The 26,891-nt window shown below is 41.1% G+C and overlaps 2 protein-coding genes and 1 long non-coding RNA gene across 5 annotated transcripts; 2 read left to right on the forward strand and 1 right to left on the reverse strand.

Annotated features, from left to right (window-relative positions):
• Positions 1–172: 172 nt before the first annotated feature.
• Positions 173–6,718, forward strand: fbxo36a (F-box protein 36a). Its single transcript, XM_066685634.1, has 4 exons — positions 173–426; positions 1,087–1,195; positions 4,199–4,371; positions 6,189–6,718. Exons 1-4 carry the CDS (start codon positions 307–309, stop codon positions 6,396–6,398), a joined length of 612 nt encoding a protein of 203 aa, XP_066541731.1. The 5' UTR covers positions 173–306; the 3' UTR covers positions 6,399–6,718.
• A 3,414-nt stretch (positions 6,719–10,132) lies between these two features.
• Positions 10,133–15,841, reverse strand: LOC136709756 (uncharacterized). The gene is made up of 3 exons (XR_010804525.1): positions 15,573–15,841; positions 12,597–12,724; positions 10,133–10,858 (listed from the first exon to the last, which is right to left on the reverse strand). It is a non-coding gene; the product is annotated as an uncharacterized lncRNA (long non-coding RNA).
• Positions 12,185–25,313, forward strand: zbtb38 (zinc finger and BTB domain containing 38). Of its 3 annotated transcripts, XM_066685232.1 has the most exons (3): positions 12,185–12,325; positions 13,007–13,069; positions 20,158–25,313. In XM_066685232.1, exon 3 carries the CDS (start codon positions 20,158–20,160, stop codon positions 23,899–23,901), a length of 3,744 nt encoding a protein of 1,247 aa, XP_066541329.1. In that variant the 5' UTR covers positions 12,185–12,325; positions 13,007–13,069; the 3' UTR covers positions 23,902–25,313. The 3 variants fall into 3 exon arrangements, with proteins under 3 accessions (XP_066541329.1, XP_066541328.1, XP_066541330.1); XM_066685231.1 differs by lacking the exons at positions 12,185–12,325; positions 13,007–13,069 and adding an exon at positions 15,433–15,550; XM_066685233.1 differs by lacking the exons at positions 12,185–12,325; positions 13,007–13,069 and adding an exon at positions 19,378–19,508.
• Positions 25,314–26,891: the final 1,578 nt, after the last annotated feature.

Here is a 26,891-nt window from a genome sequence, read left to right on the forward strand (position 1 = left end):
TTGTCATTTTACTGGTTTTAAATATATAGTCATCACACAGGCTTTGTTTACACAAGACATCCTTTTTCACAGATCACTCCGCTGGGTCGTGACCCCCTAATCTATAGGAACACTAAAGTAAATTGATTTTTGTTCTGTTTGATTTTAACACCTTCTTTGTAATATTTCAAGAAGACCGGAACGACGTTCGCCTATAATTTGTCGTTAAAAGCACAAATACAAAAACATTATTGTGTAATACTAAAACGCTCCGCGGCTACGTCACCTGGAAAGTGAGGTGGGGGTTGGTGACGTGCGCCTGTTACCATGGAGACAGCGCAGCGTCCAACAATGGCGGCTTTGCTAGGAGAGACTCTGTTTACAATAAGCGGCCAAAGTCCTTCACCTTCTAAAGATTTGTATACCATGAGCGTAACACACACACAGGTACATTACACACACACACACACACACACACGAGTAAACCATCACAATAGTACACACACACACAAACACACACCCCATCAAAATATATACACACCATCAAAGTAAACACCCACAGATTCTTTACACACATATACACACATTTACCAACGCGCTCGTAAACGCACCCCCCCCCCATACCACTAAATCAACTGTACACACACCTTCTAAAGGTCTCTATGCCATCAGCGTAACCCACACACACAGGCACACACACCCACAAAACAACACATTATTGGTGTAACACACAAACATCTGTACACCATGAACCCAAAACACCAAAATATAGACACCTTAAATATGTCTGTACACCATCAGCTTAACACACAAATACAAATAGAATACACACACATACACGTACCTGTACAAACACAGGTACACACAAACACAGACCCGCACACAAACAATACCAACACGTAGCTATATAAGGGTAGGTCTGTACTTTATCAGTGCAACTCATACATAGGTATGTACCACAAATTCATACATACAGTATACACACACACACACACACACACACATGTACACCTTCAAACTAACACATATACACATTTATACCATCAGCATGACATACACAAAGGTATATTACACACATACACTTGAATTTGTGTGTTTGTGCATCAGGTGATCTGGAGGCGGTGGAAGGTTTGTCTGAGGACTGTGTTTCGAGGAGCAGCTCCTGAAGAATTTAAAATGTCGCACGACGAGTTTTTACATGATACCAGACTCCAGCGTAAGAGTCTTCTGACACAGCTCATGAATATTCATACAAATTGTGTTCATGCGTATATCGGTCCGCTGCAGATTTTAAAACCTGCTAATCTAAAAAAAAAAAAAACAAAACAAAACAAAAAAACAACAAAGAGCACTTTGTAAATTGATGATAAAATTGTCTACATTTCTAAACATATTTTTAATTACAAATTAATTACAAAAATTGATAATGTTGTGTAATGCCACAAAAAATACATATCTTAAACTGGCAACAAGTCAATGATATGATTGGGATTAGAAAGAACAATCTCGCATCGTGTGGTTGCCACCGTGACCCTGAAATAGATTAAGCGGAAAAGATGATGATGATGATCTCAGAGAGAGCATCTCAGAGAGACTGTCTTGCAGAAGTAAAGACATAGAGGGGTTCACCACTCAGTAAAAGATTAGATAAGTGTAACAATCCAAAAATCACGTTTCTCAATATAAAGTAGCAAAGAACCTTGTGATTGTTTCACTTACACTATACAAAATAAAAAAAATATTAAGAGAATACAGAGAAAGATGTATATGCAAGGGACAGGGCCCAAAATCAACACAGACTGTCCGTGGACTTCATGCCCAAAGGTGGCACTGAATTAAAACCAGACTTATGAGTTTATAAACACTTCCTAAAATCACTGTCTGTGAACACAGTTTGTCACTGCATCCACAAATGCAAGTTAAATCTCTCAAATGCAAAGAATATACATATATAAACAGGATCCAGAACAGGATCCACAGCAGCCTCCTCTGGGCCCTATCAGAGGCGAAGTAGAAAGTGCCCTGTGGTCTGACAAATCAAACCCAGCAAACCAGGCTAAAAATGAGAGGGTCCATCTGGCTTGTTATGAGCTCGCAGTTCAAAAGCCAGTATCCATGTTGGTATGATTTGTCTTTGGTGGCATGGGTGACTTGCACATCTGTAAAGGCACCGTTAATGTTGAACAATGTCTTTTTTTAAATTCACATTCAGCATGGATTACAACAGCTTGGTTCTTTAGTAAAAGACACCAGGAGCTAGTCCAGATTTGTCAGTTAGTGAAAGCAGTTGGTGCATTATGAAATTAAAAACTCTGTAATTAGATGTTAAACAGCTGAAACCCTACAAGCAAGAATGGTAAAGCATTTTACTTTCAAAACCACAGTGACTCATTTCCTCAGTTCTCAAAAACATAATCACACATGTACTCTTGAAAAACATGTAGTGCACAGCACTGTGTCACATGCATTCTCATACCTGGAAATGTTCTGAATGCTTTAGGCATAAGAGATACAGCAGGGTTCTCTGAAATATTAGTGGCTCTATTCATACATGTGCTCACTCAGATTTTACCCTCAGTTTGTATTAGGGCACTAGTAGAATAAAATCTGGGTAATGTCCAAGACAATTGTTATGGATGTTTGCATTCACACATACAGCTCCTGTGGGTAAAGTCTAGAAAACGTCTGGGTTACAGAGCATTTGTCATAGGGGCTTTACAGAATGTTGTTAAAAAAGAACAGGTGATGCAACACAGTGGTAAACATACTCCTGTCCTAATTTTATTGAATAGGCTGCTTGTATAAAATTATAAAACGGCAAATATTTTTTAAAAAGTAATACACTTTCTCAGTTTAAACATATAAAGTGTTATGTATCAATTTAATATACAGATGTGAAATAATTTGCAAATCATTGCATTTTATTTTTATTTTCATTTTGCAGTGTCCCATCTTTATTGGAAATTAGTTTTGTACATACCCCGTGTTGATATGCATGCACATGTACGTGTCCAAATGTTTGTGGATAAGTTTGACATGGAACATTGCATACTCAGTTTGCACGAGTTGGACATAAAGCCCTTCTCCGCTTTAGGCTGAGGAGCAGTGAAACTGGGCTCTCCAGATTGAAGAAGCTCTGTCCAAAACTTGTTGGTTGTACTGTACATAAACACCATAAAATTAATTTAAGTTCCATGAAAATCATAATCTTTAAAAAAAACCTAAGTCAGACTTCATGTCCTTAACCACATTCGATCTGATATTTCTTAAAGGCAGTGTTTATTGTTATGGGAACTGCTCCCTCTGGTTTGTTTACATTCAGAAGCTCAGCCTTTTTTAAAAGTGGGATGGCATGTTTGAGGAAAAAACAACTGATGTTTGTATGTGGCTGAAGTTTAACTCTGCTGTAAGTTTTCAGTCACCATTTGAATTACCACGTAAACTCCATTTGTATAGTTTTTTTAGCACTTTTGGTCTGTGTTTATCCATCCAGCCATTGCCCACCACTTACCTGGTTCTGGGTTACGGGGAAGCAGTCAGACTAATAAACCCTGACCTCCCTCTCCATAGTCACTTCCAGCTCTTCCAGGGGGATACCAAGACGTTCCCAGGACAGTCGAGACAAGCATGTTCTGGGTCTTCCCTGGGGTCTCCTCCCCATTGGACATGCCCAAAACACCTCACCAAGAAGGTGTCCAGGAGGCATCTGGACCAGATGCCCGAACCACCTCAACTGACTCCTCTTGACATGGAGGAGCAGCGGCTCCACTCCGAGTCTTTCCTGGATGTCCAGACTCCTTACTCCTAATCTCTACAGGAGAGTCCAGACACCATGCGGAGGAAACTCATTTCATCTGCTTGTACCCACAATCTCATTCTTTCAGTCAGAAATAGAGCAACACCTCATCTCCGTTCATGCTTTTAAATATTTGGAGGTCACTTTACTGTCTAAACAACTCCAGAATCTGTTCTCTGCCGTGAGCACAGAGTAAGAGAAAGCCTAGCATATGTGGATGAGTCCCTTTGTTTTTGTACCCATTTACTAACAATGGGGCTTTATAAACACATTAAACATGTTTCCAGCACACGAGCAGACCAGAGAGCAGCAAATGGTGAGGAAAAATCATCATTATACAAAATGTGAACATTGACTTTAAACATGATTACTGAGACATGATAGTTGTGGTATAATATTGTTATTCACTGTGGGTTTCTTTAGACCAGGTAGGTGTGGTGTTTGGTTCTAAAGTCCTCGCATACTGTGTGTCTCTCTGTGAGGGACATATTGATTATCTGGAACGTTTACCTGACCAGCTGTTGCTGCAGATCCTCTCCTTCCTCGGTGTCCAAGACCTCAGCCACCTCGAACAGACCTCACGCCGCTTCAGAAAGGTCAGAACACCATACGCACACAAAAACAATTTACTCTGAATACAGGTTCTAGAATTCAGGTTTCACACACGGTCTGATCTATGATATGGGTGATTTCATACAGGTTCCAAAAGTCAGAACGTCTTCCACATACAAGTAAACTATACATAGCTATAGAATGCAGGCTCTAGAATACAGATTCTAAAAAGCGTATTGCACACACACACATGGTCAAAGCTATCTTATGAGTGAATTCACACAGGGCCGAAAATGTCAGATGTCAATTAAAAGATGAAAACAGCAACATAATTTCGTTAACCCCCTTATCTTCAATCGTAAAGACTCCTACAGGACCCCCACAGAGCAGGTATGATTTGGGTGGTGGATCATTCTCAGCACTTAAGTGGTGGTGATATTAGCGTGCGTTGCACTGGGGTGAGTGGATCAGACTCAGCAGTGCTCCTGGAGTTTTTAAAGCTTTCACTGTCACTGATGGACTGAGAATAGTTCACCCACCATAAACTAACACATAACACTAACACTCCGCCACCATGTCAGTGTTACTGCAGTGCTAAGAATGATCCACAACCCAAATCATACCTGCTCTGTGGGGGTCCTCTGGAGGTCCCGACCATTGAAGGGCACAGTGAAAGAAGGCTAACAAAGTATGCACAGCAACAGATGGACTACAACCTGTAATTGTAGAATTACAAAGTGTTCCTGTGTGGTCAATGTAGCTGAGAGAATGGGCAATGAGTAGCAAGGAGGTGGTCATAATGTTATGGCTGATTTGTGTATAAGTTTTGAAATACGCTCAAGTATGTTCAGTGAAAATTTTAAAAATATTTTCTATATGGTTTGTTGGTTAAATATATAATCAAGAGGATTAACAAATGATCGATTCTTAGTTTTACTGCATTCTACAAAATGTCCCACAAGGATTCATTCATTATCTGTAAGCCTTATCCAGTTCAGGGTCGCGGTGGGTCCAGAGCCTACCTGGAATCATTGGACACAAGGCGGGAATACACCCTGGAGGGGGCGCCAGTCCTTCATATACACACACACACACACATTCACTCACACACACAGACACTTTTGAGTCGCCAATCCACCTACCAATGTGTGTTTTTGGACTGTGGGAGGAAACCGGAGCACCCGGAGGAAACCCACACGGACACGGGGAGAACACACCAAACTCCTCACAGACAGTCACCCGGAGCAGGAATCGAACACACAACCTCCAGGCCCCTGGAGCTGTGTGACTGCGACACCTACCTGCTATGCCACCGTGCTGCCCCACAAGGATCTATATATTAAAACATATTAGAAATCAGTATTAGAGAATAAGGTGCAATTTGTAAAATGTCATTGTCTCTCCCTATCCCAGGGATGTATGTGAAGCCTGTTTTATTATTTAAAAACATCACAATGCAAAAGACCTTAATAAAATATTTGAAAAAGAGCTGTGATCAAGATTAAGACCCCTTGCTAATCTTGGACCTGGTTTTAAGTTCCTTAATTATATGGTGAGCTATTCCGATGTAACTGACACCCCTCGACAGCAGGCCGCTCAGGTGAAGGCTGAATGGAGGACACTTGTGATCTTGCTTTGCTTTTACTTGTCTTGCATTGTTGCACATATGGTCAAATGTACAGCAAAGATACCTGCTGAATTATCATTGGGTATCAAGAGTAGTGTGAGAAACTGATGAAGCAAGGGTCTCCACTCTTCATAACTTTTGAAAAATGTAGTAATCAGTATTAATTTGTGAGCTCTTTGTCTGTTAGTGTTTACAGTTCGGTGTGTGTTTGTGTGTGTGTGTGTGTGCTTGTAGTTGTGTAACAGTGAGTGTATCTGGGAGAGAGAGGTACGTCTGTGTTCTGAGCAGATTTCTGAGGATCTGGAGAAGCTGGCCGAGGAGCTCGGATGGAAGACGATTTACAAAGCCTTGTTCAAAACACACCAGCCGAGCAGCTCAGAGGATCAAACCAGAGAGCCCGAAGAACATACAGGACCAGAACCAGAACCAGCGCAAACAGTTTAAAGCCTAACTCTATGATATCACCATTCTTCACCACTAATATTTCAGTCCTGGGGTGTTCGTGTAGTGATCCATTGTTACAGTGTGGGAGTGTGTTAATGTGTTAACTTGAATAAGTTTGATGTGTTTCCAGTGAGGAGTTTTTTAGTGATCCAGTGTTACAGTGTTTTAGTGTAGCGTCAATTGTGAGTCATGTTGCCAAATCCAACAAAAATGTACTTTTTTTAAATGTCAGCTTTCGTCAGAAAAGCTTTTGTAATCTGGTTGATTACTGTGTTGCTCCACTGAGAGAAGTGGCTGATTATCTGACAGTAAAGTTGATTTCTGTTGTGGTTTGTTACAATTTCTCAAATAAAATAACAGTTGACTTGTCTTGCAAAATTACTTTATTGTACAAACTTTAAGGCATATTTTATGCAAGTCACACATCGAAAATATGAGTACAGAATATATTTTACAAGTCCTCGAGTTTTGCAACATTACCCCAACACACACGCACACGTTTTTTCAGTATGTAACTATTTTGTAGATATTTTTTAACAGCAGGGGGCGCTGAGGAGCAGATACACTTCAACACAGGGAAGAAAACTGTATTTATTTATTCATTCATACATTCAGTCACTCTTTGGCAGTAATCGATTCATATTGAGCAGGGTCTCGGAGGGTGGGGAGACCACCCAAAGTCAATGGGTGCAATGAAGGAACACATCCTGGACAGGGCACCACACACACATACACTCACACACTCACAGATGTAAACAGTCTCTGAACCAATCAACCTCACATGTGTGTAAACCCAGGCAGTCACGAGGAGAACACACCAAACCAAACCTCAACAACCGCTGTGTGGCAGAGAAACATATTATTATTATTATTATTATTGAGCAGAATACATATCATAAAATAATTGTATCATTAAATGCAAAATGTACAAATGTACAAAGTAAAAGAGACAGAAAATGACAGAACAGAATGAATAGAAAAAGAACTGAAAAAGAAAACTAAACTGAACTATGTAAGACTTTCCTCTGTGAAATTGGGACGCGGCCGCCTTCTCTGTTTATCAGCACGGTCTAAAAGAGCTCAGACAGCAGGGGGCGCTCCTCGCACACAAACAGCGCCACACTTTACACTGGAGTTACAGTTACAAATAAATAGATTTAATTTTACACCCTGTTGTCTTTAGATTTACTGAAATTAAGATGCCAGTTTCGTTTCGTGAGATTATCAGCTGTGATGAACTACTCGCCAAAGCTCTGTTTTAGAGATAAAAGGTAAGGAGGGGAAATGTTACTTTGAGGCTAAGCTAATGTTCCACAGGAAACTATAACATCTATAACATTTCCTTTTTCTTTGGCCTGATGTGCCATTATACACTACACTGTAAACCTGCATCTATCTGTGTAAATCTGTGTTCCTTCAGTTTAATAAAAATCTATCTATCTGTCTATCTATCTATCTATCTATCTATCTATCTATCTATCTATCTATCTATCTATCTATCTGTCTGTCTGTCTATCTATTATCAATAAGTATTTTTTTGTGTGTGCCGAATAATCATTCAGTGTCACGGCTGTGCATTGCTGCTGTGAAACTGCAGTGTTTTCAAGGTGGTCTGAAATGGACGACAGTTGACATATAAGATTTCTTACATCGTAAACCTAAGCAACCAATTGTGTCAGCTTGCAGGGCGGGGCTTTTGAGCTAAGGTGGAGAGTTGGAGGGCTGGGTGGACATAGAGTTTGGGACTAATTACATAATCATAAATGTGCGTGTGATGAATGAACCTGAAGTCAGAGTGTTCCGTCCATAACTACTTCCTGAAGTTTGAGTGTTTTCCCTGTATCTGTGTGTGTTTCCTCCAGGTGCTCCAGTTTCCTCCCACAATCTAAAAAACACATGGTGACAGGTGGATTGGCTGTTCAAAAGTGTCAGAGAAAATATTTCTCTGATATTTGTCTTTTTCTATGGAGGCTTCATTCAGACGCAGTTCAGATGGAGTGGAAAAAAATGATTCCATCTCAAAACAGTAACAACTGCTTTATTACTGCTTTACTTCTGTTTAATTATTTTCCCTGCTGTGTTTGTTCTGCTGTTTATCACCTGAAAATGACAAAATATTAAGCTTTTTCTGTATGTGTGTGTGTGTGTTAGTTCAGACCTGCAGCAGAGCTCCAACATCTACACACAGCCGGAGAGTGCAGTTTTATTGATCTTAATATTAAACAAAATCATTTCTGCCTTTGCTGAAACTCTCTATGATCTTGAGCTCAGTATCTTTAGCCTCCCTCGCACTCTGAGATTTTACTCACTACTACTCACTAGAGTGGGTTCTACTGGGTTCCGTAGGGTTCTATATGGCTCTTTAGTGTTATGTAGGGACATGTGTTTTTGTTCTGCAGAGAACCACTGTTATGTATGGTTCTGTAGAGTTTATATCTCTGGAGGTTTGTAGTGTTCTGTGGAGATCTGAAGAGGTCCCCAGAGTTCTGTAGTGTTTGGTAGAATTCACTAGAGTAGTGTTTTTTAGGGTTCAGTAGTGTTCTGCAGAGGTCAGTATAGCTCTGTAGGGTTCTGTATAGTTCTGTAGGGTTCTGTAGAGTTCAGTATTGGTCTGTGTTCTTGAGTATTGTAGCGTAATTTCAGCAGTGGGAGATTAGGTCAAGCAAGATCACGAGAACATAACACACAAGAATGCATATTACAAAACGGTGGCCTCCCAAAGTAGAGCGCTATATATAGAATACAGTTTTGGAAACAGGGGTGAAGAAGACTGTCCTGTGTACAGTGGGAGCTCAAGCACGTCTGAGGATTGCTGTGGTTCTGCTGTGGTTATGAAAATAAAATGATGTCATTTTCTCTAGGCCAGTGAAGAAAGAAACATCCAGACTGTTACCAGCGAGAAGTTCAGGATGCAGTGTCTGTGATGGTGTAGTAGTGTGAGAGTGAGTGTTTGAACATCTCTGAAAGCAGCCTTTAAACTGAAAGCAGGACAAACTGCCTTCCACAGGACGTCATTGTAGGGACATTTTGTTGTTTGCCGTCTGTTTGTGAACAGCTCGGGTCCTGCTGCATTAGGCCTCGATGAGCTGATCACTGCGCAGACTTACTGTGTAAATTCATGCTTACTTCGTTTCATAGATGAGATTTGTGTGGATGTGCATATTATGGTGGGAGTGGTCAGCACCTAAAGAGCACCAATACCACCCCATGCTTCTTTAACTAGGTTTACATCACAATTAGTCCTGTTTAACCAGATTAGGAGCAGAATTAGCCCAGTTTAACAGGATTAAGGGCAAAATTATTACGGTTTAAGAGCAGAGTTAATCCTGTTTAACTGGGTTTAGTCCACAATTAGTCCTGTTTAACTGGGTTTAGTCCACAATTAGTCCTGTTTAACTGGGTTTAGTGCAGAGTTAGTCCTGTTAAACTGGGTTTAGTGCACAATTAGTCCTGTTTAACTGGGCTTAGTGCAGAGTTAGTCCTGTTAAACTGGGTTTAGTCCACAATTAGTCCTGTTTAACTGGGTATAGTCCACAATTAGTCCTGTTTAACTGAGCTTAGTGCAGAGTTAGTCCTGTTAAACTGGGTTTAGTCCACAATTAGTCCTGTTTAACTGGGTTTAGTCCACAATTAGTCCTGTTTAACTGGGTTTAGTGCAGAGTTAGTCCAGTTAAACTGGGTTTAGTGCACAATTAGTCCTGTTTAACTGGGTTTAGTGCACAATTAGTCCTGTTTAACTGGGTTTAGTGCAGAGTTAGTCCTGTTAAACTGGGTTTAGTGCACAATTAGTCCTGTTTAACTGGGTTTAGTGCACAATTAGTCCTGTTTAACTGGGTTTAGTCCACAATTAGTCCTGTTTAATTGGGTTTAGTCCACAATAAGTCCTGTTGTTACGTCTCAGTCTAGGAGATGATTATTGGTTAATGAAATTTCCCCCAAAAATTAAAGTACAGAAAAAAAGAGAAACTCACACCATTTAGAATAAATGAAAAAAGTATATTTACAAAGAAAATATGGATATTAAACAAAATCAAACAATCAAATCTTATAACAACAACACACAAAACTTAAAGCCATATCTCCAGGGGTAAGCCACGGCCAAAATAACAAACATAACCCAACACTAACTCCAACCCAAACACTAACTTTGCTATTCAAACAAAAACAAATAAATGACAATAAATATACCTGACTCCCTATCTATCAATAAACCAGGAGAAAATAGACAAACTCAAAAGGCGCTCACCCCCTTCCGGCACAGGTAACCACGAAAGTAATGTACAGAACACAACTAACACACACAAGGAAACACACAGTCTCCAGATATACACAGTTCTCACACAGAGACAGAGCAATCACCAAGGAAAGGGCGTGCCCATCTTCAACGTCCTGCTTCTTTTATAGGCAGACACAGGAAACACCTCAGTACCCAGCAATACCGGATATCTCCACAGCTCCACCTAAAGACAGGGAGGGATAGCAAGACAACAAGAAAAGAAAAAGAAGAGACACAGACATACAACCCGTAACACCCGTTTAACTGGGTTTAATGCAGAGTTAATCCTGTTAAACTGGGTTTAGTGCACAATTAGTCCTGTTTAACTGGGTTTAGTCCACAATTAGTCCTGTTTAACTGGGTTTAGTCCACAATTAGTCCTGTTTAATTGGGTTTAGTGCAGAGTTAGTCCTGTTAAACTGGGTTTAGTGCACAATTAGTCCTGTTTAACTGGGTTTAGTCCACAATTAGTCCTGATTAATTGGGTTTAGTCCACAATTACTCCTGTTTAATTGGGTTTAGTCCACAATTAGTCCTGTTTAATTGGGTTTAGTCCACAATTAGTCCTGTTTAACTGGGTTTAGTCCACAATTAGTCCTGTTTAACTGGATTTAGTGCAGAGTTAGTCCTGTTTAGTTAGTTTTACAGCAGACTTAGACATGTTTACCTGGCTTAGAGCTGAATTAGTTACTGAATTAATTTACTATGAATTACTATTTTGCTGCACTTGGAGCAGAATTAATACACTTTAAATGGATTTAGTTGGGAATTAGTCCCGTATAGCTGGATTTGGAGAAGAATCTGTCCTGTTTAACTGAATTTTAGAGGAAATCAGTCCTGTTTAACTGGATTTGGTGCAGTATAAGTCCTGTTTAAATGGAATTAGAAAAGATTTAGCCCTGCTTCCATCAATTTAGTGCACTCTGTCCAGTTTAAACTGGAATTAGAGGTGAATGAGTGCTAAAACATCTGCATTTTATTCATTTTACTGATATTATAAATGATCTATTTGGCTAGCTCCTGTGGATTTAGTGCCAGTGTCTTTATTTTAACGATGTTTAAAGGTCATCATCTGAAAAGTGTTGTGGTATTATGTTTTACTGCTATTTGTAGAGTAAATACAGAGTGTTTATTCCTCAATCTGTGTCATCTTTTCTCATTCTTCTATCTTTTTTGCCCTCAATTCTGTGGGCTAGGGTATTACTGTCTCCGCTCACGCCCTCTTTCTCACATTCTCTTGCTCTTTCACTCTTTCGCTCTCTCACACTCCTCCTCTGTATCAGACATGCGTCATGATGAAAATGAACCCAGTGACTTCTCTCTCTCTCTCTCTCTCCTCTCTATTTACTTTCTCTTTCTCTGTTTTTATATTTTTATTTTCTCGCTCTCGCTCTCATTCTCCCTCTCTTTTCCACTTTCTGCTTTCTATTTACTTTCTCTCTGTTGCTATATTCTTATTCTCTCTCTCTCTCTCACTCTCTCTCTCTCTTTCTGCAGTACCATCTCTCGGCCCTCTCACTCTCACTTTCTACTTTTTCTCACGTTGTTCTCTTATTTTGTCCTTCTCCTTTTTAAAATCTCTCGCTCTCTCTCTCACTCACTTGCTCTCTCTCTCTCTGGACAACAAACATCACTCCAACTCATTCCAAAGGTATTAGATGGAGCTTTATCACTCCTCTCTCTCTCTCTCATTTGCTGGTTTGATCTGGTAGCAGAGTTTGAGTGTGTCTTAAAATATTGCGTTGAGTCTCATCAGGAAATAACCTGACTGACAGACAGACGGGGAGGCAGACGGATGTATGAATGTCATCACTTCCATATCAGAACCTCGTAATGTTTATTTTATGTGCAAAATTGAAGGTGAAGAGCGAAGGGAACCATATTTGAGTCTCGCTTCTGAAAACGATGTGAGGTGCACTTACCACAGCCATGATATGTGTGTATGCTAATGTATAGATCCTCTCTCTCCCTGTTCTCTCTCTCTGGTGCACTCTCGCTCTCCCTCTGTCTTCTCTCTCTCTATCCATAGCTGGATGATGTTAATAAAGTTCTGGACACAGAAGATGACCTCAGTTCATTTTTGTAAAATAGAAACACATAGCGAACGATATGCTGGACCCAGAGCTGGAGGAACGAGAGAGCGATAGAGAGGGAGAGAGAGAGAGAGTGTGAGAGAGAGAGACAGAGAGAGAGAGAGAGAGAGAGCGTATAGACTGAAAGTGGTGCACAGCAGCGAGCAGTGAATTTTAAAGACAAGGAAAACATAGTAGCGATTTCAACTGCAGTTCTTACGAAACATTAGTTTTTGTTTGTGATTTTTTTCTTTCCGCAGAGCGGAGGAGAGGAGAGAAGGATGCAGTTTCAATCTTTCCATCTTTGATGAACTGAAGGAAAGGTGGGTTTGAGCATGTTTCCCTCGTTTGCTGTGCTTTAGCTGCAGGGATAAGCTTTTGTTTGAGTGGACAGCGTTTGTTTGGGTCGTTTCGCTCTGAACAGGTTCAGGATCTTTATTCTTATTCTTGTTTACCTCTGAAGAACTGCAACAACAACAACAATATCATTATTACTACTATTATTGTGATAATGATGATGATGATGATGATGATTATTATTGGTGTGTTTTACTGTGTTGGTGGTGAAGGGTGTGGCGGATGTACTGAGGTTTTGTCAAAGCGAAAAACGAAAAGGCAAATAAAATGAATGATGAAATCATGAAGCTTCATCATAAACAGAGTCAAAACAAAACATGGTCACCAACAACAGAAACGAACCCAGAGAAACAACAAGCCTGTTTTAACACAACGGCGTTCTCCTCTAAGATCAGGAACACGCGCAGCACTGAGCTGCTCTCAGTTCTACTGCAGAACACACACACACACACACACACACACACACACACACACACACACACACTCAGACAAAGCCGCCCTCCATTTTCCCTCTGCTCTGAATCTGCTGCGCGGTCACCGTGCTGACGCTCTCCAAAGATGCTGCGCCACGCCGTGTTGCCGTGACAACAGAGGCCTGGGAGACAGGGAGACGGGAGCCTGTTACCACGGCGGTCATTGGAGCTCTATCCTCCATTTCTCTGCATCTCTTGCTCCATATCACTTTCTGTGAGTTGAGCGTCTTTCAGCAGTAAATCGTATAATCTCAATTACTCCTGGATTAAATATACTCCTGTATTCTGCTATTAACACACCTGCAGAGTTATTACGTCGTTATTTCTGTTATTACACCATAACGGCTCTGAGTTATTTAGTAATCGTCAAGCCGCTCTAACATTATAGTGTCAAAGAGTGGATGGATTTTTCAGTATTTACTACAAAGAATTAAAAAATATTACTGATTACTGTGTTAAATGCACAGATGTTCTCTAATTTATTCTCTAAACCTCTCTAAAGTTATTACTGTCTTTTTGTTGTAGTTCCTGCTCAGTAATGACTGTAAGTTGTATGGTACCTGCCTAACAGAAACTCGGAGAGTGTATGAATAACCCAGTATTTATTTACAAGAGTTCCGTATTGATGAAGAATTTGAGACACATTTTTCAGAATTATGTAATCAAACCTAGATTGAATACACAGGTATTTACAGCATTCATTCGCCATCTATTATTGCATTACATATGTATTTATTAAGTTTCTGTAACTCTTAAAGAGACAGTACAGGAACATGTTCAATAAAGATTCAGCAGTTGTATCTCTTAAATCTTTCCGTATTCATTTCTCCAGTGAAAAGGCTGAGATTTTTACCTTCACATAAGATTTTTTTTTATAAAATTAAAAGAAAATGTAAGGCCTGGAGTCAGGAGCATGTGTACGGAGTCTGTAGAAGTCAATAATACATGCAGTGGAATACATTAGAATTCTGTTCTCTCAGTAAAGACACTAATGAATTATTGTCTGATTAATCTGTAACTAATTAATTATTAATTTGTTTTCTACAAAACATTCAGCATCTACTATAAATGATTCAATATCCAGAGAAGCGGACACAAAGGAGTGATAAGTGATGGAACAAATGTACATTTTCTGTGATTGTGTGATTCTTAGAGGACTTGAAGAGCTGAAACTACAAACAGAGTGAGAGACAGAAATATCTTAGAGTTTAAAGGGTTAAGTATTAAACCAAAGAAATTATCAGAAACATAAAAAATGTTAAGCTTTTACAAGCTGATATCTTTTTATGAGCAGCTGTGAATGTGTGCACTGTGCTGGACATTTGCGTACAAGCAAGTGTGGTTTTATCTGCTGAGTAATTTGTGTACTCTCTGTTCTGTCTCTCTCTGTCTGCTCTGACCTTCACTCGCTGTTCTGTTTCTGTCCTCCTTCTCTTTCTCTTGCGTTCTCAACGCTTTTCTCTCTACCTACTCTCCTTCTCTCTTAATCTATTCTCTCTCGCTTGCGCCCTGTGTGTAACGCAGCATGCTAACAGCGCTAATTTCAGTGGATTACAATCAGACTCTTGCTCGTTTCCTGAAAATTGCAAGCACAAAAACCATAAAATATAATGTGTTAATGTCTATAAACCCATGAATACAAAAATGTAAAGATATTAAAAAATATGGATTTGAAAGCTAAAGTGCTTTATTTCAGTGGCCATTTTGTGTTAGCGAAACTAGCTGCTGTGAGACTGTAAAATGGCTGCCGAGCTAAGAGGAAACGAGAGAGAGAGAGAGAGAGAGAGAGAGAGAGAGAGAGAGAGAGAGAATGTAAAGATAGAAAATGGGATAGAGGCCAAGCATGAGAATGAGATGACTGAGCGAAAGAGAGAGAGTAGAGAAAAGAAGGGAGGAGATGTGGCATAGAGAAAAGAAGAGAAAGAGAGCTGTTTGTGTTTGATTCTGAAGCTTAGGCCTCAACACTAACGCAAGGTAATAAATATAAAACCAATACCTTATCAATTATTCTGCATTATTTCCTCCAGGCTCAGTAAAGTCGCATCTGATCGTAGTGAAGATCCCCTGCACTGGAAAATGTTTGGGTGCGTCTTGTACTGTTCGTATACCTGTGTCGTTTCCGGAGCAAGAGTTTGGTTAATAACTGAACTAAATTGAGGCTAAACTGAAAGATTAACACAGAAACTGAAACTCATTTCATTAACACTGTCACTTCAGCTATGAATCTGTATGGAAATGATTCAGCATACACTGATATTTTTTTGCTGTGATGAGACTTGCATTTTTTTAAAATTGTTTTATTGCTTTGTCAGTTTTTCCACAAACATTTCATCTGAGTAACTGCAGCAACAAGGGTTTCTTTAAGGCAGAAAAGGTCAGTGCGGTAACTGAATCATGTTAAAGATTCGTTATCACACCCACAGTTTGAATGGGAGTTCTATTAGTTCATTTTATATAGTCGCTGCTATTGTGTGAGGAATAAAAGCGAATTCTTTTTGTTGTTTTGACAGCTTTTTCAGCATTTGCATAATAAAACTAATCCTCTTTTGACCAAAGATTTGCTTAAAACGAATAATGGATATAATTGTAATTAGATTTTTTTTTTCAAAAGATGTGCAAGATTTTCTCTCTTTCACTCTTATATACACACACACACACATTTGATACATATACATACATACATATATATATATATATATATATATATATCTGAGATTCTGCAGTGTTGCATTCTCTTAGCAGTGACTCTGCACTTTCACACCCACAAATATACCTCTCTCTCTCTCTGTTTGTCTCTCTCTTTCTTTCTTTCTGTGTGTGTGTTGTCTCAAGTTGAGAAAAGACCAGAAAGGAAGTGAGTGAAGAACAGAGTGTGTTTGGTCACTTCCTGTGAGGTGAGCCTGGGCTGGAGACCACACTTTGTTTTTTTAATGAGTAGTGAAGACACACATCAAGAGAGGGAAAACACACACACACACACACATACACACAGTGTGATGTTATATCTCTAACAATATTTAAAACTAGCGGTGGGTCCAGAACCTACTTGGAATCATTGGGCGCAAGGCGGGAATACATCCTGGAGGGGGCGCCACGTGGGAGGAAACCAGAGCACCCGGAGGAAACCCACACGGACACGGGGAGAACACACCACACAGACAGTCACCCGGAGGAAACCCACGCGGACACAGGGAGAACACACCACACTCCTCACAGACAGTCACCTGGAGCGGGAATTGAACCCACAATCTCCAGGCCCCTGGAGCTGTGTGACACTACCTGCTGTGCCACCGTGCTGCCCTTAAACTAACTAGTGTTTCAGTAATGTGCACTGTGTAGGGCGCTGCGGAAAAAATTGGAACACAGGTCGAGAGTGTGACAACTGATGATGCAATTCCTTCTCAGGCATCAGCTTTAATTGTACTACCATCATAACAGTTGTTTAGTTGAAACCTTTCCTGCCTTGCACCCAGTGAATCTGGGTATTCTGACTACCCGGCGCAACCCTGAACTGGATAAGGGTTACAGACAATGAATGAATGTGCAGAATTGAAAACATTCTAAATGTTCCACTGTTACAAGCCTTCCACTGTTCTAATGGGTTAAGGCCAATATATTTACTGTTCAGCACTTGGAGTAATTATTTTATTTATTTATTATTTAAAATCTTCTTAATCTATCATTGTACTCTTTCTGCTTCTTTAAACACTTGAGGTGGTAGCGCCCCAATAATGTTTTCATAACACAAGACATAGATATTATTCATTTCTTGTGGTAAGAAAATTGTTATTGTTCCAGTGAAATGCTTCCTTGTGCTATGTGCACATATATAGGTTATGACTGAATAATAGAAATGTTAATATTGTATAGCAATGAAAATTTGGTGTATTCGGTCTATATTATTAGGTTCTAAAATTTTAATATTTTGATACATATAGCGATTAGTAAATATAGAAAAAAATATTGTGATAACATTTTTGGCCATATCACCTTATCTATCTTTTGCCCAGTATATTGTTCTTGATGATCAACCATTTTCGGTCATCGACAACCAGGAATTTCTGCGCCTTCTTGATGTGTTAAAGCCCAAGTATGAAATTCCCAGCTGTTATTGTATAACGGAAGCTGTCTTACCAAAGATGCACAACACTGTGAAAATGCATATCCAGAGCTTGTTGCTCATGTTACTAATTTATAGATAGATACACACTTTATTGATCCCAGTGGGAAAAAATGGACAGTTCCAGAAATGAACATTCATTCATCCATTCATTATCTGTAACTGCTTATCCAATTCAGGGTCGCGGTGGGTCCAGAGCCTGCCTGGAATCATTGGGCGCAAGGTGGGAATACACCCTGGAGGGGGCGCCAGTCCTTCACAGGGCAACACATTCACTCACACTTATGCACACTTTTGAGTCACCAATCCACCTACCAATGTGTGTTTTTGGACTGTGGGAGGAAACCGGAGCACCCGGAGGAAACCCACTCAACCAACTCCTCACAGACAATCACCCGGAGCGGGAATTGAACCCACAACCTCCAGGTCTCTGGAGCTGTGTGACTGCAACACTACCTGCTGCGCCACCATGCCGCCACGCTATTAATAGCCACACTATTATACAATGTATAAAAGTATTGGTATCGGCAAGTACAAAAATACACATACTTGTACTCATACTTGGTTGGAAAGAAATGGTATTTATACATCGCTAATCTTTACATTTTTGTATTTTTGAATGTATAGTTCTTAACACATTATATTTCACAGTTTTTGTATCCTCTGTCTAATGACTGGTACTTGGGGCTTCTAGTGAGACATCACAGCCTTTTGCCCCAGCTTCTTTCTCCTCATTCTCTGCTGTGGGGTCATAGTTACACCTGTAGAAAAAAACCCGAAACAGGTGTCAGGTTTAGCAAAACTTTAGGCTTGTGGTTTTACTGCGCCAAAAATTTTTTTATAAAAAAATAAAATTACAGTCATATCAAAAATTACATTAAAGGAGTTATTGAATTATGTGTTGTAGTGATATGCAGTGAATTTTTGTAGTAGTGTACATATAAAAATATGTCAAGCCACTTTTATTTTATAGATTAAAAACAGCATTAAAATCACATAAAGGTCAACATCAGAAAAACTGTTAAAATTCATATTCTTTGCTAAAACCACTATTAGTACACGAGTATTTTAAGAAAGTGTAGCTTAAAGCATTTTTATGGCTCTAATAGTTTTGGAGAACAGAAGATATGCTTATGTGTGGAATGGTGCGGAAATATCAGTTTGACTTCTTTAGCAGGCATTGGGGTTTCAAAGTTTCAAGGTGTTTACACCCTGCCTCTTCACTTTTTTACTTAAAAATCTATAGGAATCTTTGAAAAACACTGGCCTTGTGTTCCCTACAAGTTAATTGCTTTAGTCACGGGGTGTTGAAGGGCAATTGAATGTTCCTTTTTAAAGTTCCTTTATTCAAAACACACTGTAGCTACCTCTCAGAGGTCTTAGTTTTCATTTTTAATTCCGACTGTGTGCAAACAAACTAGCTAACATTTCACAACTACTAGTCTAGCCAGAATAACTAACCTTCCCTCTGTGAAAGTTTACAGACTGAGCCACTGTCAAGACGACTGCAACACAACTTAAGCGCTATGATGTTGAAGATGCAGTTGCTCACAGCTGGATCGTTCTGTTTCTGACACAGTGCCAGATGTTTGTTCTCGAGGCAGAAATCTGGAGCATGCTCAGTGTGTGAGTGTGTGTGTGTGTGGAGAAACATCTCGTCTGCCCTGCGTCTAGACTCTGTTCCTCTCACTCTGACAGCTCAGCTCAGGTTCACAGACGGACTCTGCGACAGTAGAGTTAGAGTGGTGTTTCAGAGGTGAAGTTTTGGATAAAGGCAGGCTTCTGACAGATGTTTTCAGCTGGAGTTTGGGGGTAAGTTCTTCTCTGCTGAGTGTGGATTGTTTGAAATGCAGAACTCGGTTGGACACAGCTGTTGATATTGCTCATATGTTTGCGTTTCTCTCTGACTCGAGGCCCAAGAGGGTCCGGTGCAAGTATGTTTGTCGTTACCATTGCGGTCTGGCCTTTGTCTGACTGTCTGCTGGTCAGTGATTCAGCCCGAGCTCCAGCTGATAAACACTCGTGACGTGTTCATGATGGAGACACTGGGTTTAACTTCAGAGATCTGCTGCCCCCTACTGACTCAAGGCTGTAATCTCTTACATCTCTGTAATCAGTGCGGTCTCTCTGAATGTATGGAGATCGGTTGGTGACTCAGACACTTATATTTGTTTGGAAATTATTATATATTTTTATTTAATATGCTGAGCACTAACATATCTGAGCCAGGAGACAGGGCTTCACTTTGCCATAATGTTGTAATTTAAGGAAAGGTAAGGGGGAGGGGGGATGGGGATGGACAAAAGTAATAAGTAATAATTATCTACCATTTTTGTAAAATATTCACACACACACCAAAAGTTGAGAATGTTTTATTTCTTCTTTAAATTTGTGAGAGTGTGTAAATGACTGTATAAATGTGAAAGCTGACATTGTTTCCTCTGTGTTTCCTCCGATGCAGATGATGGTGGTCCAGGGGATGACGGACAGCTCCCATCCCCACACCGTCCTCACTCGGCTCGGGGAACAACGTTCCCGTGGGCTGTTCTGTGATGTCACCATAGTTGTGGAGGATATAAAATTCCATGCTCACCGGAACGTCTTGGCTGCCACTAGCGGATATTTCCGGAACGCTCTCACCTCCTCAGGACCTCATCTGTCCAGCCAGGTCCTAGAGCTCCCGGATCTGAAGTCTGAAGTGTTTGCGAGCATTCTCAACTTCATCTACTCTGCCACAGTGGAGTCACCCGGCTCTGAGGACAACAAGGCCCTGGTGGCTGCTGGGAAAAAGCTAGGAATCCCGTTCCTGGAGAAGCTGCCAGAAATTGGAAAACAGGAGCCAGAGCCGTTCCTAAGCCAGGCTTGTGCTAAATCTGAAAGCTCGTCTAGTCAACCTAAACATTCTGGACCTTCCGCTCTGAAGAAGGAGACGCAGAGGCTGGAGGACCAGGAGTGCTCCAGAGGTCCACGGATCACTAACGCTTTCTCCATCACTGAGGTAACATCAGGGAATCCCTTTAACTCGATGGAGCTACACAGTAATGGCCAGCGATCTAAGGAAGTGGAACAGCGTTCCTCCGTCTGCCCTGAGCCAAATAGTTCAGCTTTAGAGATTGACCCGCAGTCTGAACCCGCCCAAGCTCTCTCTGAACACTCCTACGCTGTCAGCAAAGGTCATGAAACTGACCCTAAAGAGGGAGCACCAGTGAGTGATAAAGGAGGCCCCAAACCTGTACTGCCACCCCAGAAAACTGTGCCCATGAATAGGCTTGGCCCCCTTAAGAAGCGCCATAAGCTTTGCAAAGGAATCACTCCAGTTTCTAATGAAGCAAATCCATCCATTCTGAGTCCTCCCAGCGCCCCTGAGGCCAAAAACCCCACTCCTGTCCCTTCATCCCAGATGCAGACCTCAGACTCTGTGACGGATCTGAGTTCTGCACCAGACTTACTACCCCCACCCGAGGTTACGTCCCCCCAGGACGCTGATCCTCCTTCTTTAATTCCTGAAGAAATCCCCCCAGCTCCAGAGTACGTATGCCAGCAGTGTCCTGAGACTTTCAGCAGCGCGGCTCTTCTCTCCATCCACACGCAGACCCACAAGAGGAGATTCGTCAGCCATTTGTTTTGCAAGTTTTGCCAAAAAAAGTTCATGCACTTGAAGAGGTTGAGGAATCATGAGCAGGTCTGCACTAAAGGGCCACCTGAGCTAGAGCCGAACGAAAAAGATTCGACTGGTCTAGATTTAGATAATAATCCAAGCGTGGAGGAATCCGATTCACCAGCTCCTGATCTTCAAGGTCCTCCGATATTGACGAGCCCCCTGGAGACACCTCAGAATGGAGTCACCAAAGCAAGTGGTGGGCAAAGAATGTATAAATGTTCAGTGTGTAAACGAGTCTATGTGACTTTGTCCAGTCTGAAACGACATGAGAATGTGCACTCATGGCAGAGAGCCTATCCCTGCCACTATTGCAATAAGGTCTTTGCTCTGGCAGAATACCGCACCAAACATGAGATCTGGCACACGGGGGAACGGCGATATCAGTGCATCTTCTGTCTGGAGACTTTCATGACCTACTACATCCTCAAGAACCACCAGAAGTCCTTCCATGGCATCGATCCTCGCTTGGCAGTTAATAAGAAATCTGCAAACGGAGGGTTTAAGGGAAGCGCCTACCCCATAAAGCTGTATAGACTTTTACCGATGAAGTTCCGCAAGAAAAGGTACAAGTCCTACAGTCAGACATACTCCGAAAGTATGGAGAACCAGTCGGAGCAGTCCTTCACTGCTCCTATCGACCCCAGTTCACCACCGGCTGCGCTGGAAGGCATGCTTTCTAAAGGTAATCCCGACAGTGTTAGTGGTCAGTCGTTATTTTCAATGCCTGTGACCTTCATGGCAACTCCAAAGATGGTGGCTTCAGAAATGCCTCGCATTACCTTTGACCAAACATTCGAGCAGAGTTTAGAGCTGCCTTTACCTTATGAGAACGCGGCTGGTGACCAAAACGGAGGCTTGCACTCTAGTAATCCACACCGAAAAAATGGACTGCCAGGATTTGAAGGTACTGGGTCCCCTGTGTTCAGTTATGGATACTCACCCTCCGTGAATACACAGGAAAACACAGGGTCCTCCAGATTCTCTGCTCAGGACAGAGAGAGCAGCGCAAACAGAGACGTGATGCCGTTCCTCAACATTCCTCCGGTTTGTTCGTTCGAGGGCTTGAGTAAACTCAGCGAATTATCTGCAGCAGCTCAAACCATCGAGGCCATGGCGAACCAGCTCCTTCAGCCCCAAACCGAGAGGACAACGTCGAACCTGAGCCCTACAGGAAAGACGGAAACTTACATCGCCAAACCGGCATGTCCCGGACCGTCTGTCAACAGCCCGGTTCTGCCTCTCTGCCAGATTACAGTCAAGATCGGAAACGAGGCCATCATCCGGCGCAAGATTAAAGGCTCCAAACTGTTTCCGAAGAAGAAGAAGAGGAGAACCTGGAGGCAAGTGGAGGATACTGGAAGCAGTCCGTTGGAGGATGGTGTCAGCTGTCCAAGCTTGCGGCTTCGAGCTGAGGTCACAACATCGGTAGCAGACAATGAGCAATTTGATGACGTGAACGATCCAGAAAATGACAAACCGTGGCGTCCATATTACACATATAAACCCAAAAAGAAGGGCAAGAAGGTACGATCCAGACAGAAGAGGATGAAGTCCCATCAGTTCCACACAAAGCCCCTGTCTCCAGATAAACATGATAAAGAAGTGCAGGAGCATATTCCTGAGAACTCAGAGTCTCGGAGGCAGCTGAGGAGCCACAGTCCGAGGGAGAGTTTCTCCTGCAGCAGCTGTGGAGCTTCCTTCTCTTCTCCAAGTTCTCTCTCCATGCACAAGGTCAGCTGCCATCAACCTCATTGTAAAATATGTGGCAAACAATGTTCCATCCAGGAGATTCCCAGCCCCAAGGCACAGTTTATGGAGAACAGTTTGGACTTCGTGTGTCAGAACTGCACTGAGGATGGATCCTGCTTCAGCTCGGAGGTAACGGCCCAGAGCTTGAGCAGTGAAAAGCGCTATCGGTGTTCCTACTGTCCTCAGAGGTTCCTGTACCTCGCCACAAAGAAGAGCCATGAGGCCAAACATCTTGAGAAATCCAGCAAGAGTCGCAACTACCGTTTCTGCCCCAAAGTCTGTAAACTAAACCTGCAGGAGAGCAAACACTTCAGCAAGCCTGGACTAGTCAGAGAGATGGACAACTCTGACGTTAAAGGCGTCGGACCATACTCCCCTCTTTCTGAAAGCCGAAAAATGTCTGAGCCATGGGGAAGCCCTCATCTCCAAATCTGCTCAACTCCAAAGTCAAAAGAGTTAGAGTCAGATTCAGAAAGTGAGGAGATGTACAGTAAAAACTCCCACATCCACAAGAAAGTGTCCCTGTCTTTTCCTTGTAATAATGACAGGCCTTTTCCGCCACTCCTCACAGAGATGCATCGGAGAAAGACCAAGAAAGCACGGTTTCCGGAACCACCTAAGGACTTCAGACAGGACTCTGAGACACAAGGACAAAGAACCACAACAAACAACTTTCTCGGCACTTCCAGAATTTACCCTCCATCTCTGACCAGAGCTCCTGTCAGCAAAGTAGCTCCTCTGAAGTCCGAGTGGCGTTTATGTAAAGAGGAGCCTTTCTTTAACGTTCACAACTGAACAGAGTGTAAGAAAAAATCAAGAACTTAAATAGCGTTAATGAGGAGGACTGACCTCGCAATATGAACTCGCACTTTTGAAATGATACAGCGTAAATGAAAGTATTATTGTCGTCACTTTACAGCAGAGCACTTAAGACTCCGGTGTAAATACAGAGTATTTTTGTTTGTTCACATAAAAGAGTTTAACTGCTGATTAGTTTTTTAGGCTTTTTTTTTAAAGAGAAGACAACTTTATTTTTGTATGTTTTTATTTGACTCCCTAGAATTCATTATGAAACAACGGCAGTGAAGCATTACTTCCTCTAACATCACTTATAAAATTTTCCTTTCACACTGATGGCTTTAGCTTAAAACTAAATCTCCATTCACAATTACTGCACATTTCAAGAGTGATATTCCACACATAAAATAAATATTTCTGTGGGTGAGGTGTAAACAGTGATGTACAGTGTTTTTGTTTTAGTGACATTTCTGCAGTAAGAATACTTGACAGTGTTTGTGAATAGAACCAGACATCTTCCTCTAAAATATCCCCAGATAAATGTATTAAAGTAAATGTTGGTGACCACACTGCTGATGTCAGAAGGGTTTGATGTTTACATGAACACTTTGTAATACTTTTACCTTAAAATTACAGCTTCAGAATCATTGTGATGATCCACTGACCTGTAACAGAAAGAATAGAGCCTCCGTCGTTGCTACTCTGGGCTCAGCACTGCAGAAACTGCACAGTACAATTTTTGAAGGAGGAAACCACCACCCCTCCCCATTGATTTCAGTACAGTGCTTTAAAATGATTTACACTAGGGGGAGCCACAGGTTAAAAAAACCTAATTCTACCCTAGTGTTCCTTTAAAGCCATTCCCCTGTGTGAGATTCATGTGAGAGAAAGAAATGAATCAGAACTCAATATTAAACTCTAAATCTTTGGAGAAAATAAAATGCAGAAACGGAGATGCCTGGTTCCATTCTCCACCACTGTAAAAAAGTCTGAATACATATGTTCCTTTACAATCAACCATTTCACACCAAAACATTCTCCATCTCTTTGTTTACACCTCACATTTGAATTGTGGGAAAACTTAGTGGAAAATGTGTGCGGAAAGAATTGTGCGCATTATAAATATGTCAGTTGTTTTGTTCACAACATCTTCAATGGCACTGATAGTTATAGAGTTTTCTGCCTCTGCACACACAGAGAGCTGCCAATGCATGACTGGAAATAAAACGGAGCAAAACCATCATCTTTGTTAAAAAATATTTGTCATGATTTCAGTGGATGACGCACAGTAAAATGCTTTTTTTTCATTCTTTTTTTTTCATTCATCAGAATTAAGGTGATTAATTGTGCAGTCTTAATAACTGAGTAGTCATTAATGGTTAAATACATTCTGTAATGAACTGTAAAAAAAGGTATAAACTTTATATAAATATTAAATATTTCCATTTAAGAGCTGTGTGTTTTTTATTTATTTATTTATATTTATTTATTTAATTTTTTTCTTGTCTGATTTATGTATTATAATCCAGTTACAAAGAATGACAGTCTTTTTGTAAAGTCTTTTTTAAAATTACATCTACGATTCTGGGAAATAATACATTACGGTAAGTGATCTAGTTCTGAAAAAAAAAACATTAAATATCATTAAATACAAACATAATTATTAGTCATTAATGTAATGTATTTTTGTTTCGTTTGTTGTTATTATATTGTTATAAAATAATTAATTTCTGATAAGTTAAGCGAAACACTTTTCCACTGCATAGAACCTACACGACTCGACTCGGCACGGTTCTTTTGCATTTTTACTGGCCAAATCTGGTACCTGGAACCGGGCAGGTTTTCAGTCCCACTCCCCTCTAGGTTCCAACCGTGCCGAGTACTGGTGTCGCTCTTCCACCGCATGGGTCCGGCTCTTATCGACTCGACTCTACACGGCTCGGCTCGGCACGGCTCGGCACGCTTAAAGGTCGTCCCTTTTCCACTTGCAGGGCTCCTCCACAAAATGGACCCCGTGACGTCGCAAAACCCCGTCTCTAACAGGAATCACTGGCTTTTCCAAAACCACAACAACGGGAGCGGAAAAGTTAAGCAATCTTTACTCATCCTGTATTCGCGTGTTGTTTTTGTTTTTTGGACTGAACACGGCTCCGTGCCCCGGTTCTCACAGATCAGTTTTACTTGTTGCACGTTCGGTTTTCACTGGAAATTGTTGTCGGCCACTGACCCAAGGAGCATATAAACCTCTTCAAAACACCTCGAGGTAAAGTTACAAGCTGCCGTTGTGAGTCCGATAAAAATAAATGTGAAGCTGTTGTAATTTAAGGTATTTTAGAAGCATCGTGTCTGTGCTGGATTTGAATGAGTTCTGCATTTCGTGGCTATTGACATGGCTCTGGCCAATCAGCGCTCTGCAGGGTTTATACGTCATCATCTATGGCGTTTTTCCACTGCATAGAACCTACATGACTACTCGGCACGGCTCATTTGCTTTTTCTCTGGCCAAATCTGGTGCCTGGTCCCTGGAACCAAGTAGGTTTTTAGTCACAGCTCCCCCTGGGTTCCAACACTGCAGAGTAGGTATTAAATGGTGAATGGTAAACCCTGCAGAGCGCTGAAGTGTGGGCCCACGCTAAATTGAACAACACATTTTAGTGTTTTCCTAGTTCCCAAAAGAGTTGATCTTACTAGCTTTGTGGATCTACGGCTGCATGTGTGTGTGGATTGGGTCAAATGCAAAAGGAAGGTCTCAAAATATTTGTGAGAGGAAATAAACTAAAAAATATGTCACAGAAAACAGGCAAGTGACCTGATCCACGAATGTAGATTCAACTTTTTATAAATAATTTTTAAATTTGAGACTGCGACCATACAAAACTATTCAATTAACTTTTAAATAAATTAATTTTCACATAAAAACATGTATTAATGAATTTAACTGTTTGTACAAATTGCAGACAGTGAGACACACTGGGATTTATTTGTGA

Source organism: Hoplias malabaricus, chromosome 11, assembly GCF_029633855.1.
Source record: "Hoplias malabaricus isolate fHopMal1 chromosome 11, fHopMal1.hap1, whole genome shotgun sequence".
Taxonomy (NCBI): Eukaryota; Metazoa; Chordata; class Actinopteri; order Characiformes; family Erythrinidae; genus Hoplias; species Hoplias malabaricus.

Bases quoted from the DNA above. Each gene is read 5' to 3' on its own strand.
- fbxo36a (XM_066685634.1), top strand. From the start codon at position 307: ATGGAGACAGCGCAGCGTCCAACAATGGCGGCTTTGCTAGGAGAGACT. The intron at 1,196-4,198 runs GTAAGAGTCTTC...GGGTTTCTTTAG, and splicing joins ACATGATACCAGACTCCAGC to ACCAGGTAGGTGTGGTGTTT. The intron at 4,372-6,188 runs GTCAGAACACCA...GTGTGCTTGTAG, and splicing joins CCTCACGCCGCTTCAGAAAG to TTGTGTAACAGTGAGTGTAT.
- zbtb38 (XM_066685232.1), top strand. From the start codon at position 20,158: ATGATGGTGGTCCAGGGGATGACGGACAGCTCCCATCCCCACACCGTC.